General features: G+C 47.6%; 2 protein-coding genes across 2 annotated transcripts in view; one reads left to right on the plus strand and one right to left on the minus strand.

Moving 5' to 3' along the window:
• LOC142497992 (guanylate-binding protein 1-like) overlaps window positions 1-18976 on the minus strand; it is an 851842-nt gene that overhangs the window by 423667 nt on the left and 409199 nt on the right. The window lies entirely within an intron of this gene.
• Window positions 1-18976, plus strand: part of LOC142497986 (guanylate-binding protein 1-like) — a 57154-nt gene that overhangs the window by 33420 nt on the left and 4758 nt on the right. Inside the window, exons 8-10 of the mRNA XM_075606486.1 lie at window positions 7562-7774; window positions 13313-13415; window positions 15377-15561. Of these exons, the coding sequence (XP_075462601.1) occupies window positions 7562-7774; window positions 13313-13415; window positions 15377-15561 (501 nt within the window). The remainder of the gene's footprint in view (window positions 1-7561; window positions 7775-13312; window positions 13416-15376; window positions 15562-18976) is intronic.

Genomic DNA, 18976 nt, shown 5'->3' on the forward strand with positions numbered 1-18976 from the left:
TCTGCAACATTAGAACAATAGAATGAAGTGAGGTGAATTATGTTTCCCTATACATCTTTTATGGTTGCTTAGATATGATTTGGGACACATGAGGAGGTTGCAGATGATCTATTCAGACAGTAATTCATTATGATTGATTGGGGTTGCACTGAGACACCAGCGTTATGACCTAGGCAGTGTTCTATTGCGGCCACCCAGCAAGCCACAGCGTGTGTTTACGAGAGGCAATAGCACATGGCTAATTTATATTCACTGCACATTCTCACAGGCTGGACAGGGTTACGCTGATAAACGCAATGTCATGACGTAGGCAGTGTTTACTGCGGTCACTTAGCAACCCACAGCGTGTGCATGTGTGTGTGTTGATAGTAGAGAACAACACATGGCTAATTAATATTCACTGCACCCTCCAACAAGCGCGCATACACAGCTGTTAGGTATAGACTAGTTATCGATTTTTCGCGCCAAAACACAGCGCAATGACGCAAGGCGGAGGGGTTTTACACTATAAGACAGGGGGTAATGGAGACGCGAATCAACTCTATGATTAAGGACCACGCAGGTCCGAAACGCGTCAGAGTGTGTCCCCCATACCATATGTTTTTTCAATAAAATTTCATTTTTAATCTACACCTTGCTGGTCTCTCATCTCTACAAGCTGTGCACCGCTGGAATCTTGGATCCTTCCTACAATTGTTCATTAATATGGATGTTGTGGCTTCCACCTTTGGTGCTACTAATGAACTTGATTCTTATCTGGTAAACAGAGGCAACAAATGTGTTTAATACCTCAGCTTTTTCCTTATCTCCAATTATCTGCCTCCCAATCTCACACTGAAAGGATACTATATTTTATTTTCACATTTTGTTGTTATTAAGGTACTTAAAGAACATTTTAGGGTTGATCTTACTTTCTATTGCAATCCTTTTTTCATTATCGATTTTTGCTCATTTGATTGCTCTTTTGCCATTTTTGTTACATTCCTTATAATTCTGATACGATGTCTCCGTCCCTTCTGACTTAAAGAATCTAAACGCCTTCCTCTCTTGTCCATTTCCTCCCCTACCTGTTTTTTTAGCCACATTGATTTTGACATATTTCTTTTATACTTATAACCCAAGGGTATACACTGATGAGTGTACTTCTCTAACAAGGTTTTAAAGACTGCCTATTTATCTTCTACATTTTTCCCTGCAAAAACATCATCCCAGTGTATTACTTGTAGATTAGTCCTCAGTTTATTAAAATCTGCCTTTCTAAAGTTTAAAGTCTTTGTTGAATTAAAGTAATCTGTTTTTTGATACTTTATTTCAAATGAGACCATGTTATGATCACTGTTACCCAAATGTTCCAGGACTTGAAAATTTGCGATTACTTCTTAATTGGTTGATATTACCAAATCCAGTATTGCCCCTCTCCTGGTTGGTTCCTCAATAATTTGGGTCATATAATTGTCTTTAAGCACCCCCAAAAACCTGTTTCCTTTTTCTGTAATGCTAACCTCATTGCCCCAGTCTATGTCTGGATAATTAAAATCATCCATTATGCAAACATGACCCAGTTTTGATGACTTCTCCATTTGCAAAAGTATTTTAGCTTCCTTAATCGCACAGATATTTGGTGGTTTATAGCATATTCCCACAAACATTTTCTTTATACTTTTTCCTCCATTGCTAATTTCTATCCACAAGGTCTCTACATTTTCATCATTCCCTTCATAAACATCGTCCCTTATAATAGGTTTTAGATCTGGTTTAACATATAAACATACTCCACCTCCCCTTCTATTTGCTCGATCCTTCAGAAAAAGGGAATAACCCTCTAAATGAACTGTCCAGTCATGAGTTTCATCCCACCATGTCTCAGTAATGCCTATGATATCATACTGCTCCCTTGTAGCTATTAAGTCAAGCTCTCCCATTTTATTGGCCAGGCTTCTTGCATGAAGTAATAATACTGAGCTACGGTAAGATTTTCCCAGGCCAATAATACTGAGCTAAGATCCTCCCATAGAAATGATACTGAGCTAAGACATTCCTAGAGTAATAATACTGAGCTAAGACCTTTCTATAGTAATAATACTAAGCTAAGACCTTCCCATAGAAAAGATACTGAGCTAAGACATTCCTAGAGTAATAATACTGTGCTAAGACCTTTCTATAGTAATAATACTAAGCTAAGACCGTCCCATGGCAATAATACTGAGCTAAGACCTTTCTATAGTAATAATACTAAGCTAAGACACTCCAATAGCAATGATACTGAACTAAGACCTTACTATAGTAACACTGAGCAAAGACTTTCTAATAGCAAGAATACTGACCGAACATAATCCCAGAGTAATAATACTGTACTGAGCTTAAATCTACCTATAGCAAACAGACAGATACTGCACCGACACACTTTATTCGAGCAAATACCCGGTATGTACCTGGCAGATACCTGGAATGCGCCGCTCCTCACCTCTGACAAGCCCCGTTGCATTTGCCTTCCCAGCCTGGGTTCATGCCTGGCTGATGGGCGGCTGATCTGTTAAATGATAATGATTAGGATTTAATAGGCTGCAATGCTTCGCGTGTCTACCAGATGGCATAAATTCATGAATTATAATGCAGTATATATATATATACTGTGCATTATTGCAGCCAGCGGGAATAAAATGCTTCAATCCCTGCTTGGAAAATACCTCAATGCACTCGGGCAGAAAACAGTCACAAACCTCAATACACCCAGGTATACCCGAATTCGTGGGACTAGCCAAGCTCGAATAAAGTGTGTCGCCAGTGTATATAAGACCTCCCCATAGCAACAATACTGAGCTAAGACATTCCCATAGCAATAATACTGAGATATGATCTTGCCAGAGCAATAATACTGAGATAGGATCTTGCCATAGCAATGATACTGAGCTATGACCTACCCATAGCAATGATACTGAGCTAAAAACTTCCCACAGCAATGATACTGAGAAGAGACCTTACTATAGCAATAATACTGAGATAAGACCATCCCATAGCAATGATATTGAGCTTAGACCTTCCTATAGGAACAATACTGAGTTAATACACACACGTGAAAGTATGTATGTATGTCTTTATATAGTGCCATCAGTGTATTACACGCTTCACAAAGACAATACAGTACAGGGAATCATACAGTAATAATACAATAAGCGCAGCAAAATCAGACACTAGGAAAGGAAATCCCTGCCCAGAAGAGCTTACAATCTAAGTGTTATGTTGGGAGAGTTACAGAGACAGCAGGTGAGGGAATAAGGGCAGTAGATGGCAGTGCTTGGCTGCACTGGTGGGTAGGAGCAACTGTGGGTGTGGGACAGAAGCCAGGAGTCCGGGCTGTTGGGATTCTTCTTTTGTGATGTGAGTTTTAAGGTTGGTCGGTATTAAATTAGATAGGTTAGTGCCATTAGCAGGGGAAGAGGTGGCAGGGAGGGAAGAGGTGGCAGGGAGGCGGGGGAGAGAGCAGGTGTGTATATGGCTGGATCCAGGATTAGGAGAGATCCCCAGCAGCAAGGAGTAGATAGAGGGTGTGAATAGAGGGTTTGTTGGGGTGATTTTTTGAGGTGTGTAAATAGTGGTGGAGGGGAGGAGAGAGGAAAAGGTGTGGATAGGAGGGTAGTGGGAAATTTGGAGAGAAGGGACAACTTTACAAAGGAATGAGGAAACAGCAAATAGGGAGGACAAAGTGAGAGGCAGGGAGAGAGGTAGGAGGAGAGAGGTCCCAGGTATTGGAGGGTAGGAAGAGTAGGAGTTGATAGATAAGGTGTATAAACCAGATCTCCAGCAGCAGCTTAGAAACTGAGTCGATAGATGTACAAATTGTGAGAGCGTTTAGAACGCCCAGATCTCTCAGTGGCAGGATGCTGTTGTGCAGATTCCAGTTCTTCTTATAGTATTCACCTCCAATTCTAACTCCAATATTAACTCCACAGAGACTTCATGTGTGACACTTGGCCTATACAGTACACACATAGTAATGATACTGATTTAATACTTACATGTAAAAAATATAATGAATTAAGAGACCTTCCCATAGCAATGGTACCAGGCTCAAACCTTTATAGAGCAATTATAAGGTTAGGTAATTAACACAGTAGAGATAATCTGAGTCATTCAAATAGATATAACACTGCCCAGGCTCCTTCTCGGCACTAAAACTGCCCTGAGTCCTTCTTAGCACTAACACAGCCCTGAGTCCTTCTCAGCACTAACACTGCCCTGAGTCCTTCTCAGCACTAACACTGCCCTGAGTCCTTCTCAGCACTAACACTGCCTGGGGTCCTTCTCAGCACTAACACTGCCCTGAGACCTTCTCAGCACTAACACTGCATTGAGTCCTTCTCAGCGCTAACACTGCCCTGAGTCCTTCTCAGCACCAACATTGCCCTGAGTCCTTATCAGCACCAACATTGCCCTGAGTCCTTCTCAGCACCGACACAGCCCTGAGTTGTTCTCAGCGCTAACATTGCCCCGAGTCCTTCTCAGCAACGACACTGCTCTGTGTCCTTCTCAACACTGACACTGCCCTGAGTCCTTCTCAGCACTAACACTGCCCTGAGTCCTTCCCAGCACTAACACAGCCCTGACTCCTTCTCAGCACTAACACTGCCCTGAGTCCTTCTCAGCACTAACACTGCCCTGAGTCCTTCTCAGCACTAACACTGCCCTGAGTCCTTCTCAGTACAAACACTGCCCTGTGTCCTTCTCAGCACTAACATTGCCCTGAGTCCTTCTCAGCACTAACACTGCCCTATGTCCTTCTCAGCGCTAACACTGCCCTGAGTCCTTCTCAGCACCAACACTGCCCTGAGTCCTTCCCAGCACTAACACAGCCCTGACTCCTTCTCAGCACTAACACTGCCCTGAGACCTTCTCAGCACTAACACTGCCCTGAGTCCTTCTCAGCACTAACACTGCCCTGAGTCCTTCTCAGCACAAACACTGCCCTGTGTCCTTCTCAGCACTAACATTGCCCTGAGTCTTTCTCAGCACTAACACTGCCCTATGTCCTTCTCAGCGCTAACACTGCCCTGAGTCCTTCTCAGCGCTAACACTGCCCTGAGTCCTTCTTAGCACTAACACAGCCCTGAGTCCTTCTCAGCACTAACACTGCCCTGAGTCCTTCTCAGCACTAACACTGCCTGGGGTCCTTCTCAGCACTAACACTGCCCTGAGACCTTCTCAGCACTAACACTGCATTGAGTCCTTCTCAGCGCTAACACTGCCCTGAGTCCTTCTCAGCACCAACATTGCCCTGAGTCCTTATCAGCACCAACATTGCCCTGAGTCCTTCTCAGCACCGACACAGCCCTGAGTTGTTCTCAGTGCTAACATTGCCCCGAGTCCTTCTCAGCAACGACACTGCTCTGTGTCCTTCTCAACACTGACACTGCCCTGAGTCCTTCTCAGCACTAACACTGCCCTGAGTCCTTCCCAGCACTAACACAGCCCTGACTCCTTCTCAGCACTAACACTGCCCTGAGTCCTTCTCAGCACTAACACTGCCCTGAGTCCTTCTCAGCACTAACACTGCCCTGAGTCCTTCTCAGTACAAACACTGCCCTGTGTCCTTCTCAGCACTAACATTGCCCTGAGTCCTTCTCAGCACTAACACTGCCCTATGTCCTTCTCAGCGCTAACACTGCCCTGAGTCCTTCTCAGCACCAACACTGCCCTGAGTCCTTCCCAGCACTAACACAGCCCTGACTCCTTCTCAGCACTAACACTGCCCTGAGACCTTCTCAGCACTAACACTGCCCTGAGTCCTTCTCAGCACTAACACTGCCCTGAGTCCTTCTCAGCACAAACACTGCCCTGTGTCCTTCTCAGCACTAACATTGCCCTGAGTCTTTCTCAGCACTAACACTGCCCTATGTCCTTCTCAGCGCTAACACTGCCCTGAGTCCTTCTCAGCGCTAACACTGCCCTGAGTCCTTCTCAACACTAACACTGCCCTGAGTCCTTCTCAGCACCGACACTGCCCTGAGTCCTTCTCAGTACCGACACTGCCCTGAGTCCTTCTCAACACCCCCGACACAGCCCTGAGTCCTTCTCAGCGCTAACACTGCCCTGAGTCCTTCTCAACACCGACACTGTCCTGAGTCCTTCTTAGCACCAACATTGCCCTGAGTCATTCTCAGCACTGACACTGCCCTGAGTCCTTCTCAGCACTAATACTGCCCTGAGTCCTACTCAGCACCAACACTGCCCTGAGTCCTTCTGAGCGCCAACACTGCCCGGGGTCCTTCTCAGCACTAACACTGCCCAGGGTCCTTCTCAGCACTAACATTGCCCTGAGTACTTCTCAGCACTAACACTGCCCTGAGACCTTCTCAGCACTAACACTGCCATAGTCCTTCTCAGCACTAACACTGCCCTGGCTCCTTCTCAGCACTAACACTGCCCTGAGACCTTCTCAGCACTAACAATGCATTGAGTCCTTCTCAGCGCTAACACTGCCCTGAGTCCTTCTCAGCACCAACATTGCCCTGAGTCCTTCTCAGCACCAACATTGCCCTGAGTCCTTCTCAGCACCGACACAGCCCTGAGTTGTTCTCAGCGCTAACATTGCCCCGAGTCCTTCTCAGCAACGACACTGTTCTGTGTCCTTCTCAACACTGACACTGCCCTGAGTCCTTCTCAGCACTAACACTGCCCTGAGTCCTTCCCAGCACTAACACAGCCCTGACTCCTTCTCAGCACTAACACTGCCCTGAGTCCTTCTCAGTACAAACACTGCCCTGTGTCCTTCTCAGCACTAACATTGCCCTGAGTCCTTCTCAGCACTAACACTGCCCTATGTCCTTCTCAGCGCTAACACTGCCCTGAGTCCTTCTCAGCACCAACACTGCCCTGAGTCCTTCTCAGCACTAACACTGCCCTGAGTCCTTCTCAGCACAAACACTGCCCTGTGTCCTTCTCAGCACTAACATTGCCCTGAGTCTTTCTCAGCACTAACACTGCCCTATGTCCTTCTCAGCGCTAACACTGCCCTGAGTCCTTCTCAGCGCTAACACTGCCCTGAGTCCTTCTCAGCACCGACACTGCCCTGAGTCCTTCTCAGTACCGACACTGCCCTGAGTCCTTCTCAACACCCCCGACACAGCCCTGAGTCCTTCTCAGCGCTAACACTGCCCTGAGTCCTTCTCAACACCGACACTGTCCTGAGTCCTTCTCAGCACCAACATTGCCCTGAGTCATTCTCAGCACTGACACTGCCCTGAGTCCTTCTCAGCACTAACACTGCCCTGAGTCCTACTCAGCACCAACACTGCCCTGAGTCCTTCTGAGCGCCAACACTGCCCGGGGTCCTTCTCAGCACTAACACTGCCCAGGGTCCTTCTCAGCACTAACATTGCCCTGAGTACTTCTCAGCACTAACACTGCCCTGAGACCTTCTCAGCACTAACACTGCCATAGTCCTTCTCAGCACTAACACTGCCCTGGCTCCTTCTCAGCACTAACACTGCCCTGAGACCTTCTCAGCACTGCGTTGAGCTCCTCCTGTTATTTTAGTAATTACTTGAGTTTTCTATGTGAACAGAAACTACTAGACCAGAAAATGAAGGACTTTTCCCAACGTAACGAGGAGGTGTCAGTGGATCTATGCAGGGCTCTGATCCAGAAGCTGAGCGTCACTCTGGAGACAGGATTATCACAGGGGGAATATTCCAGACCTGGAGGACACAAACACTTCCTGGAGGAGAAACTCAAACTATTGGAGGCTTATAACAAAAAGCCCAAGAAAGGGATAAAGGTGATATTTTATTTTATAATTTATGTTTTACCAGGAAGTAATACATTGAGAGTTATCTCTCGTTTTCAAGTATGTTATGAGGACAAATACATGGTTACAAATACAAAGTTACATTACGTGAAGAGGGTATATATATATATATATATATATATATATATATATATATAAAAGGAAATTTCAGCAGCGCCACTCGTGAAAACAGATAAAAAATGTAAATAATATAATTATAAAAATATTAACGTGCAAATATTTCGTGCAATAATAATTAAAAAATTGCAATGTGAATCTATCTAACAAAATAATACAAACAGTGCATTTGAAAAAATTATTTAAATAGATAAAAAATGTATAAAAAATTTGATATTGTAGAATCAAACAGGGAAAAAAAGGGGGATGTAGGGGAAACAAATAATATTTGGAGAAAAGTCCAACCCTTGAAGAAAGTCCAATGTAAATTCAATGGTGATTGAAGATGCTGTTCAGGGATCCACAGCTGCTCTCAGAAGGAATAACCAATTCCAACAGAAACACTATAGAAAGAGAAGAGCAGAGAGCGCACGCCCCATAGTGTAAAACAGGACATTTAATCAATAAAAAGCACAAGTGGATTAAGGACACTCACAAGGATAGGATATAAAATGGCAATTTGTGATATATATAATCACCACCAGCACGGCCTCACCGTCCAGGAACACTTCAGATGGTATACAGATGGTATACAGATGGTATACAGATGGTATACAGATGGTATACAGATGGTTATACAGATGGTTATACAGATGGTATACAGATGGTATACAGATGGTATACAGATAGTATACAGATGGTATACAGATGGTATACAGATGGTATACAGTCCCTCCGGTTCACCTTCAATTAGGAACAAGGTCTCTCAGCGTCCATGCAGTAAAAGAGATTCTTTCAGCCTCAGATCAGCTCCACGCGCTGTCCGGCCGTAAAGCGCGCACTGCGTGATGACGTAGTGTCGTGGTGACGTACCCTGACGCGTTTCGCCACGACAGTGACTTTTTCAAAGGGACGAAACGCGTCAGGGTACGTCACCACGACACTACGTCATCACGCAGTGCGCGCTTTACGGCCGGACAGCGCGTGGAGCTGATCTGAGGCTGAAAGAATCTCTTTTACTGCATGGATGCTGAGAGACCTTGTTCCTAATTGAAGGTGAACCGGAGGGACTGTATACCATCTGTATACCATCTGTATACCATCTGTATACCATCTGTATACCATCTGTATACATCTGTATACCATCTGTATACCATCTGTATACCATCTGTATACCATCTGTATACCATCTGTATACCATCTGTATACCATCTGTATACCATCTGTATACCATCTGTATACCATCTGAAGTGTTCCTGGACGATGAGGCCGTGCTGGTGGTGATTATATATATCACAAATTGCCTTTTTATATCCTATCCTTGTGAGTGTCCTTAATCCCCTTGTGCTTTTTATTGAATAAATTTACTGTTTTACACTATGGGGCGTGCGCTCTCTGCTCTTCTCTTTCTATACATATATATATATATATTCATGTAGAGGTATCAGTACCGTGTTAGCCGAGCTTCAATAATCAAAAAATAAATAGATGATACCGTTCTGTGGCTAACGAAATGCTTTTATTTGTGCGAGCTTTCGAGATACACTGATCTCTTCTTCCGGCGATGTTACAATGAATGAAGCAAGCAAAAGCTATACTATAAACAGTTTCTATTGGAATGTTATCTGTGCTGGTCCTTCCCCCGGTGTGGATGTGTTTTATGGCTGGAGGTGTCAAAAGGTTCCTGAAAGCAAGTGATGAAAGAGTGTGTATGTGTATCAGTGTGAATAACATGAATGGAGAGCCCACAGTATATACAGTGCTTTACACAAGGTGTGTGGAGTGGGAGCGGATATAAATGGTGTGGGTGGGTGTGGAAATGTGAGAGTTAGTAGCATAACTAAAAGTGTGTGTGGATACTATGTGGTCCCTATTGGTGTATAGGGATGGAAAAACAAGGAGTATAAGTATTTGTGAGAGACAGCTGTGTGTACATACATATAGCACAGTATGTACAGACATGGCCTATAGCGCTCATGGGAAGAGAGTTCACTTGTGTCAGTAATGACTCATAAAATTTCGATCTCTGGTTAGGCCACTGCTAAGTGTCCCGAACAGTTGCATAAATTTGTATTCATGCAACCGTCTCTCTTTCGGGTGTTTTAAGATTACCTTTGAGTATGGCAACCCTCAGATCGTTCATCTTATGTCCAAAGTCAGAGAAATGTTCGCCAACAGGACTGTCTCTTGTTCCGCGTGTGATGCTGTGGCGATGCAGGTTCATTCTCTTGTTTAGCCCCTGCCCTGTCTCACCTATGTAGTATCAGCCTCCTGGGCATTTCATGCACATGATGAGGTACACGACATTGCTGGAGGAACAGGTGAACCTTCCTCTGATTTTGTATTCCCGATTCCTGTGTGGTATTTGTATTGTGTGTGTACGCTGTGTAGAGCATTGCGCAGGTTTTGCATCTTGCGTCCTGGCATGGTTTTGTCCCGCATTCAGTTGTACTGCTGCATACTTTACTCCTCACCATAATATTCTTGAGATTATGGGGTTGTCTGTATGATAATAAGGGTGCTTCAGGGAAGACCTGTTGCAGTCTTGCATCTTCCTGGAGGATGGGTTGTAGTTTCCTGGCGATCTTGCGTAGGGCTCCTAGGTGTGGGTTATATGTGACCACCAAAGGTACCCTGTCGCTTGTCTCCTTCTGTTTGTATTCAAGGAGATCAATTCTTGGTATTCTGGTGGCTTTGTGAATTTGCTGGTCTACAATTCTGTGGTTATATCCACGGTTTATAAAGTCTGATCTCAAGGCTTTAATCCGCTGGTCTCTGTCTGCTGTGTCGGAGCATATCCGGTTGTATCGTATGGCTTGACTGTAGATGGTTGCATGTTTGGTGTGTGTCGGGTGGAAGCGGTTGTCCCTCAAATAGCTGGCTCTGTCTGTAGGTTTGCGGTATACAGAAGTCTGTAGCTGGTTGTTCTTTATAGTAATGGTGGTGTCTAGGAAATGTACTTCATCCGGAGAATGGGTGAGTTTGAGGTTGATGGTCGGGTGGAACATATTGAAGTTGTCATAGAACTGTAGGTCCTGTTCGCCAGAGGTCCAAATCAGGAGGATGTCATCGATGTAGCAAAGGTATGTAAGGGGTTTCAAGTGACAGGTGGAAAGAAAGTCACTTTCCAGTTTTGCGCAGAACAGATTGGCATACTGTGGCACCATCCGAGTACCCATAGCGGTCCCGGTTGTCTGGAGGTATGTGTCATTTCCAAATGTGAAGTAGTTATGGGTCAGAATAAATTTGATGCATTTAGTCACTGTCTCTGTGTGTGGCTCCTGCGGTCCAAGAAAGTATCTGCAGGCTGAAATCCCATCCTCGTGGGGGATGTTTGTATAAAGTGACTCTACATCCACAGTTTCTAGTAGTGTTCCTGTTGGGAGTGGGCCAATGGCATTCAGTTTGTTTAGCAGGTCGGTGGTATCCTGGATATAGCTGGGTGTGTTCCTGACAAGTGGTTTTAGAATGCCCTCACCCAGCCAGAAATATTCTCGGTAAGTGTGCCAGAACCAGAGATAATAGGGTGCCCAGGGTTACCCTCTTTGTGAATTTTAGGGAGCATGTAGAATGTACCAGGTTTTTGGTTAGCTGGTATCAGGTCCAGAATTTGTTCTCTTGTGCGGATCGGGAGTGTTTTAATTATCCTGTTGAGTTCTCGCATGTATTTTTTAGTTGGATGTATGCACACACAGCTGTCTCTCACACATACTTATACTCCTTGTTTTTCCATCCCTATACACCAATAGGGACCACATAGTATCCACACACACTTTTAGTTATGCTACAAACTCTCACATTTCCACACCCACACCATTTATATCCGCTCCCACTCCACACACACACACCTTTTGTAAAGCACTGTATATACTGTGGGCTCTCCATTCATGTTATTCACACTGATACACATACACACTCTTTCATCACTTGCATTCAGGAACCTTTTGACACCTCCAGCCATAAAACACATCCACACCGGGGGAAGGACCAGCACAGATAACATTCCAATAGACACTGTTTATAGTATAGCTTTTGCTTGCTTCATTCACTGTAACATCGCTGGAAGAAGAGATCAGTGTATCTCGAAAGCTCGCATAAATAAAAGCATTTCGTTAGCCACAGAACGGTATCATCTAATTATTTTTTGATTAAATATATATATATATATATATATATATATATATATGCATGCATTGGCTTGAGGATTGGCTTGTGTAATACGAGCTTGAGACAAAAGGTGGCACTGAGTGCTCATTTGTATGTCATTTCCCAGAATCCCTTGCTGCAGTGGAAGCGCTGTATGCTGGGTGACAATGGGGAAAGACAGGGTTGCAGACCTGTCTAAGACATGCAAATGAGCATACAGTAATATTTACAGTTGCTATATATATCTACATATATATATGCTTGACAAATCACCCAAAAATCTACTCGCCACCTGGTTCCGCCCCATGCCCCACTTTAAAAAAATGTGTGACTAGTCTGGGTGAGTTACTGACTGGGTGGGTGGGTGTATGACTGACTGAGTGGGTGTGTGGGTGGGTTGGTGAGTGACTGGGTGGGTGAGTGACTGGGTCAGTGAGTGAGTGACTGCCTGGGAGCATTTAGCTCCCCCACAGCCTGTCTCTCTCCTCTCCCCCCCCCCCAGTCTCTCGCTTTGCTCTCTCCCCACTCCAGCCTGTCTCTCTTTCTCCCCGCCCCCTGCATTTCCATTCACACCCCTTGCATATCGCCCGCCCCGCGGGGCCTAAACAGGAGGCCACAGCAAGAGCGGAGCGAGGCGTCTGCTGCAGGGAGGGAATAAATCTGGGACCCAGCAGCCGGACATGGCTCTGGTGGCGCCGGGACCCGCCGACCAGAGCCTCCCGCCCTGGCATTGCAGGGGGTGGTGAGTGTGTGTCCCCTTCCCACGGTACCTGATTGGGCCCGGCACACCGCAGCCTCCCGGGATAGTGGCCCCAGCTCTGCAGGGGGTGGTGTGTATGCGCAGTACCTGCTCAGTCCCCACTTCCTCTGTCTCCGCTTAGTACACACTGCCACAGTGCGCAGCCACGCCCCCCGGCACCCGCAACACTCCTAGTGGCTCTCGGATCGTGACCCTCCCCTCCCACGCTCCAAAAGAATGAGGCTCAAGAAGGGGGGCTTCACATTGCTCGTGTGTCGTGCGCTGCCTCCTTGCCAACGCGGCGTTAGTCGCGCAGCCTTTTTTGATTTTTTGTGATGCTGGAGTAGTTGGAGGAGGAAGAAAATGCCACCGTAGCAACCCGCCGAAAACAACTTGCCAGGGGGTTCAATGTGGTCGCCCCGGGCGACAAGGCGATCGCATTTGTTGAGGACTGTATATATATCACCCCTTATGGTATGAAGGTGCAGAAATTATTAACTAATTAAAATATCTGTTTATTCCCCCAGGCCCTTGAGGTGCTGCACGGGTTCCTCCTAGACAAGAAACCCATTGAAGATGCCACTATGCAGGCGGATAATACCCTGACACAGAAAGAGAAGGAGATAGCAGGTGAGAGGAGGAGCTGAGAGAGCTGGGTGTGGGGGAGCTGCAGGGAGCAGTGTAAGAGCGCTGGGTGTGGGGGAGATGCAGGGAGCAGTGTAAGAGCGATGGGTGTGGGGGAGATGCAGGGAGCAGTGTAAGAGCGCTGGGTGTGGGGGGGATATAAGGAGCAGTGTGAGAGCGCTGGGTGGGGGGGAGCTGCAGGGAGCAGTGTGAGAGCGCTGGGTGTGGGGGAGATGCAGGGAGCAGTATGAGAGCGCTGAGTGTGGGGGAGATACAGGGAGCAGTGTGAGAGCGCTGGGTGTGGGGGAGATGCAGGGAGCAGTGTAAGAGAGCTGGGTGTGGGGGAGATACAGGGAGCAGTGTAAGAGCGCTGGGTGTGAGGGAGATGCAGGGAGCAGTGTGAGAGCGCTGGGTGTGGGGGAGATGCAGGGAGCAGTGTAAAAGCGCTGGGTGTGGGGGAGATGCAGGGAGCAGTGTGAGAGCGCTGGGTGTGGGGGAGATGCAGGGAGCAGTGTAAGAGAGCTGGGTGTGGGGGAGATGCAGGAAGCAGTGTGAGAGCGCTTGGTGTGGGGGAGATGCAGGGAGCAGTGTAAGAGCGCTGGGTGTGGGGGAGATGCAGGGAGCAGTGTGAGAGCGCTGGGTGTGGGGGAGATGCAGGGAGCAGTGTGAGAGCGCTGGGAGTGGGGGAGATGCAGGGAGCAGTGTGAGAGCGCTGGGTGTGGGGGAGATGCAGGGAGCAGTGTGAGAGCGCTGGGTGTGGGGGAGATGCAGGGAGCAGTGTAAGAGCGCTGGGTGTGGGGGAGATGCAGGGAGCAGTGTAAGAGCGCTGGGTGTGGGGGAGATGCAGGGAGCAGTGTAAGAGCGCTGGGTGTGGGGGAGATGCATGGAGCAGTGTGAGAGCGCTGGGTGTGGGGGAGATGCAGGGAGCAGTGTAAGAGCGCTGGGTGTGCGGGAGATGCAGGGAGCAGTGTAAGAGCGCTGGGTGTGGGGGAGATGCAGGGAGCAGTGTGAGAGCGCTGGGTGTGGGGGAGATGCAGGGAGCAGTGTGAGAGCGCTGGGTGTGAGGGAGATGCAGGGAGCAGTGTGAGAGCGCTGGGTGTGAGGGAGATGTAGGGAGCAGTGTGAGAGCGCTGGGTGTGGGGGAGAGATGCAGGGAGCAGTGTGAGAACGCTGGGTGTGGGGTAGATGCAGGGAGCAGTGTAAGAGCGCTGGGTGTGGGGGAGATGCAGGGAGCAGTGTTAGGCGCTGGGTGTGGGGGGGATACAGGGAGCAGTGTAAGAGCGCTGGGTGTGGGGGAGATGCAGGGAGTAGTGTAAGAGCGCTGGGTGTGGGGGAGATGCAGGGAGCAGTGTGGGGGAGATGCAGGGATTAGTGTAAGAGCGCTGGGTGTGGGGGAGATGCAGGGAGCAGTGTGAGAGCGCTGGGTGTGGGGGAGATGCAGGGAGCAGTGTGAGAGCGCTGGGTGTGGGGGAGATGCAGGGAGCAGTGTAAGAGCGCTGGGTGTGGGGGAGATGCAGGGAGCAGTGTTAGGCGCTGGGTGTGGGGGGGATACAGGGAGCAGTGTGAGAGCGCTTGGTGTGGAGGAGATGCAGGGAGCAGTGTGAGAGCACTGGGTGTGGGGGAGATGCAGGGAGCAGTGTAAGAGCGCTGGGTGTGGGGGAGATGCAGGGAGCAGTGTGAGAGCGCTGGGTGTGGGGGAGATGCAGGGAGCAGTGTTAGGCGCTGGGTGTGGGGGGGATACAGGGAGCAGTGTTAGGCGCTGGGTGTGGGGGAGATACAGGGAGCAGTGTGAGAGCGCTGGGTGTGGGGGAGATGCAGGGAGCAGTGTAAGAGCGCTGGGTGTGGGGGAGATGCAGGGAGCAGTGTTAGACGCTGGGTGAGGCAGAGTAGTGTAAGAGCGCTGGGTGTGGAGAGGCGCCGCTTGTGATGTAGAATACGTTCCATATTTATATAATTTCCCTCCCCAGAGCAGCGAGCCCAGGCTGAGGCCGCAGAGAGGGACAAACAGATCCTGCAGAATAACAGACGTCTGCAGCAGCTCATGGAAGATCAGAAGAGAAGTTATGAGCTGAATGAGAAGATGATGAGCGAGAAGAATGAAGAGGAAAGACTCAGAATGATAAGAGAGAATGAATGGCTGATTGAACAGAAGGTAAGTTATACCAGAGACACACACAGGAATCCTGTTAGAAAGATATAAGATTGCGCTGACTGTAATGCTTATTGTAATGAAACAATTCCTAAATCTGTTACTTTCCTGCGCACCATAATCTGAGTGTCTGACATGTAACCACTTCCAGCTTCATAAAGCAGTTCCAGTGACTGAGATCAAACTGATGAGTCCTACAGAGTGAAACAGACATTTTTAAGCGGTTCCTCTGCTCCGCCATCTCTTCTAATCTGTTTCATGTTCCTGGGAATCCACCTCATTAAGTGGAAACTGCCACTGAGGTGCTCATTTGCATGTCACTACCCAGAATCCTTCTCTGCAGCCGCACCTCTGTGTGACATGTGACAGTGGGGAGAATAATGCAGGTTTGTGTAACTGAACTGTGGGAAACATGCAAACACACTCCGGGGGTTTTATCTCTGCTAAAAAAAGAGAGAGACACAGAAGTAAAGGAAACTAAATCTGAGGCAGGGAGAGCACTCAATGCCATAAAAGGTCCATATGTGGTTATTATGTGACAAGACGTCCCAAGGGAGATATATTCAAAGGGACTCCCTGTCCTTCAGAGCTTACAATCTAAATGCATGTACATAAGTCTCTGTTACCCCCTGTGTGCTGACGTTACCATTTATCTGCTTGGGTTCTTATTATTTAAATTAGGAGGAATTATTATTTAGACTATTATCGACAAACCTACAACACGTGTTTATTGCAAACATCTCATACTTTGCGGGGTTGTTGCATTTTATGCAAATGGCCAAAAATGTTTAAATATAAACCCAAGGATATAATAGTGTCAGAGATATTCTCCGCTGTAACAGAAGCTGGTTTTATGTTACACGCTTGTGTTACACGGCCGACACTGTAACTTAATAGGAGAAACAAGATGAAACTGCCCCTGTCCCACACCCAGAGGCACATTCATCCAGTATCGGTAGGGGTATACCACACGTTACGGGGTTAACGCCTATTCAAGTCAATGAGAGTTGACACCCGAACTGGTGCAATAACCAGTACCGACACTTAATAATTGTGCCCCAAGTCTCGTGCTTTTCTATGTAACAGAGATTCATACAGATGCAGCCACCGGTATCCGATGACTTGCCTGGGAATATACTGGGGCTCTCTCCCAGTAACACTGCTACATTTCTGTGTGATTCTGCAGCCAGAATCCCATCGCATTAACACAGCGGGGTCCCTGCCGTCCCATTCAGTTTGGTGGGATACAGGCGGCTGCATCTTTACATGTCCCCCTATGTGCGATAAAAGAATAGCAACTCACATGGGCAACAAAAGGGTAAGGTGAGAGTGAGGAGAGAGGGGGAACCCATTGGGGTTATTACAGGGTGATAGTAAAGGATAGGGTGAGAGTGAGGAGAGAGGGGGATCCCATTGGGGTTATTACAGGGTGATAGTAAAGTATAAGTTGAGAGTGAGGAGATAGGGGGATCCCATTGGGGTGATTACAGGGTGATAGTAAAGGATAGGCTGAGAGTGAGGAGAGAGGGCGATCCCATTGGGGTGATTACAGGGTGATAGTAAAGGGTAAGCTGAGAGTGAGGAGAGAGGGGGATCCCATTGGGGTTATTACAGGGTGATAGTAAAGGATAAGGTGAGAGTGAGGAGAGAGGGGATCCCATTGGGGTTATTACAGGGTGATAGTAAAGGATAAGGTGAGAGTGAGGACAGAGGGGGATCCCATTGGGGTTATTACAGGGTGATAGTAAAGGATAAGGTGGATGTGAGGACAGAGGGGGTCCCATTGGGGTTATTACAGGGTGATAGTAAAGGATAGGGTGAGAGTGAGGAGAGAGGGGTTCCCATTGGGGTTATTACAGGGTGATAGTAAAGCGTAAGGTGAGAGTTAGGAGAGAGGGGGATCCCATTGGGGTTATTACAGGGTGATAGTAAAGGATAAGGTGAGAGTGAGGAGAGAGGGGCATCCCATTGGGGTTATTACAGGGTGATAGTAAAGGATAGGGTGAGAGTGAGGTGAGAGGGGATCCCATTGGGGTTATTACAGGGTGATAGTAAAGGGTAAGGTGAGAGTGAGGAGAGGGGGGTCCCATTGGGATATTACAGGGTGATAGTAAAGGATAAGGTGAGAGTGAGGAAAGAGGGGATCCCATTAGGGTTATTACAGGGTGATAGTAAAGGGTAAGGTGAGAGTGAGGAGAGAGGGGGATCCCATTGGGGTTATTACAAGGTGATAGTAAAGGGTAAGGTGAGAGTGAGGACAGAGGGGATCCCATTGGGATTATTACAGGGTGATAGTAAAGGGTAAGGTGAGAGTGAGGAGAGGGGGTCCCATTGGGGTTATTACAGGGTGATAGTAAAGGATAGGGTGAGAGTGAGGAGAGAGGGGGATCCCATTGGGATTATTACAGGGTGATAGTAAAGGATAAGGTGAGAGTGAGGAGAGAGGGGATCCCATTGGGGTTATTACAGGGTGATAGTAAAGGATAAGGTGAGAGTGAGGAGAGAGGGGGATCCCATTGGGGTTATTACAGGGTGATAGTAAAGTGTAAGGTGAGAGTGAGGAGAGAGGGGATCCCATTGGGGTTATTACAGGGTGATAGTAAAGGATAAGGTGAGAGTGAGGAGAGAGGGGGTCCCATTGGGGTTATTACAGGGTGATAGTAAAGGATAAGGTGAGAGTGAGGAGAGAGGGGGTCCCATTGGGGTTATTACAGGGTGATAGTAAAGGGTAAGGTGAGAGTGAGGAGAGGGGGTCCCATTGGGGTTATTACAGGGTGATAGTAAAGGATAGGGTGAGAGTGAGGAGAGAGGGGGATCCCATGGGATTATTACAGGGTGATAGTAAAGGATAAGGTGAGAGTGAGGAGAGAGGGGATCCCATTGGGGTTATTACAGGGTGATAGTAAAGGATAAGGTGAGAGTGAGGAAGAGGGGGATCCCATTGGGGTTATTACAGGGTGATAGTAAAGGGTAAGGTGAGAGTGAGGAGAGAGGGGATCCCATTGGGATTATTACAGGGTGATAGTAAAGGATAAGGTGAGAGTGAGGAGAGAGGGGGTCCCATTGGGGTTATTACAGGGTGATAGTAAAGGATAGGGTGAGAGTGAGGTGAGAGGGGATCCCATTGGGGTTATTACAGGGTGATAGTAAAGGATAAGGTGAGAGTGAGGAGAGAGGGGATCCCATTGGGATTATTACAGGGTGATAGTAAAGGATAAGGTGAGAGTGAGGAGAGAGGGGGATCCCACTGGGGTTATTACAGGGTGATAGTAAAGGATAGGGTGAAAGTGAGGAGAGAGGGGGTCCCATTGGAATTATTACAGGGTGATAGTAAAGGGTAAGGTGAGAGTGAGGCGAGAGGGGGTCCCATTGGGGTTATTACAGGGTGATAGTAAAGGATAAGGTGAGAGTGAGGAGA

Source organism: Ascaphus truei, chromosome 6 (genome assembly GCF_040206685.1).
Source record: "Ascaphus truei isolate aAscTru1 chromosome 6, aAscTru1.hap1, whole genome shotgun sequence".
Classification (NCBI taxonomy): Eukaryota; Metazoa; Chordata; class Amphibia; order Anura; family Ascaphidae; genus Ascaphus; species Ascaphus truei.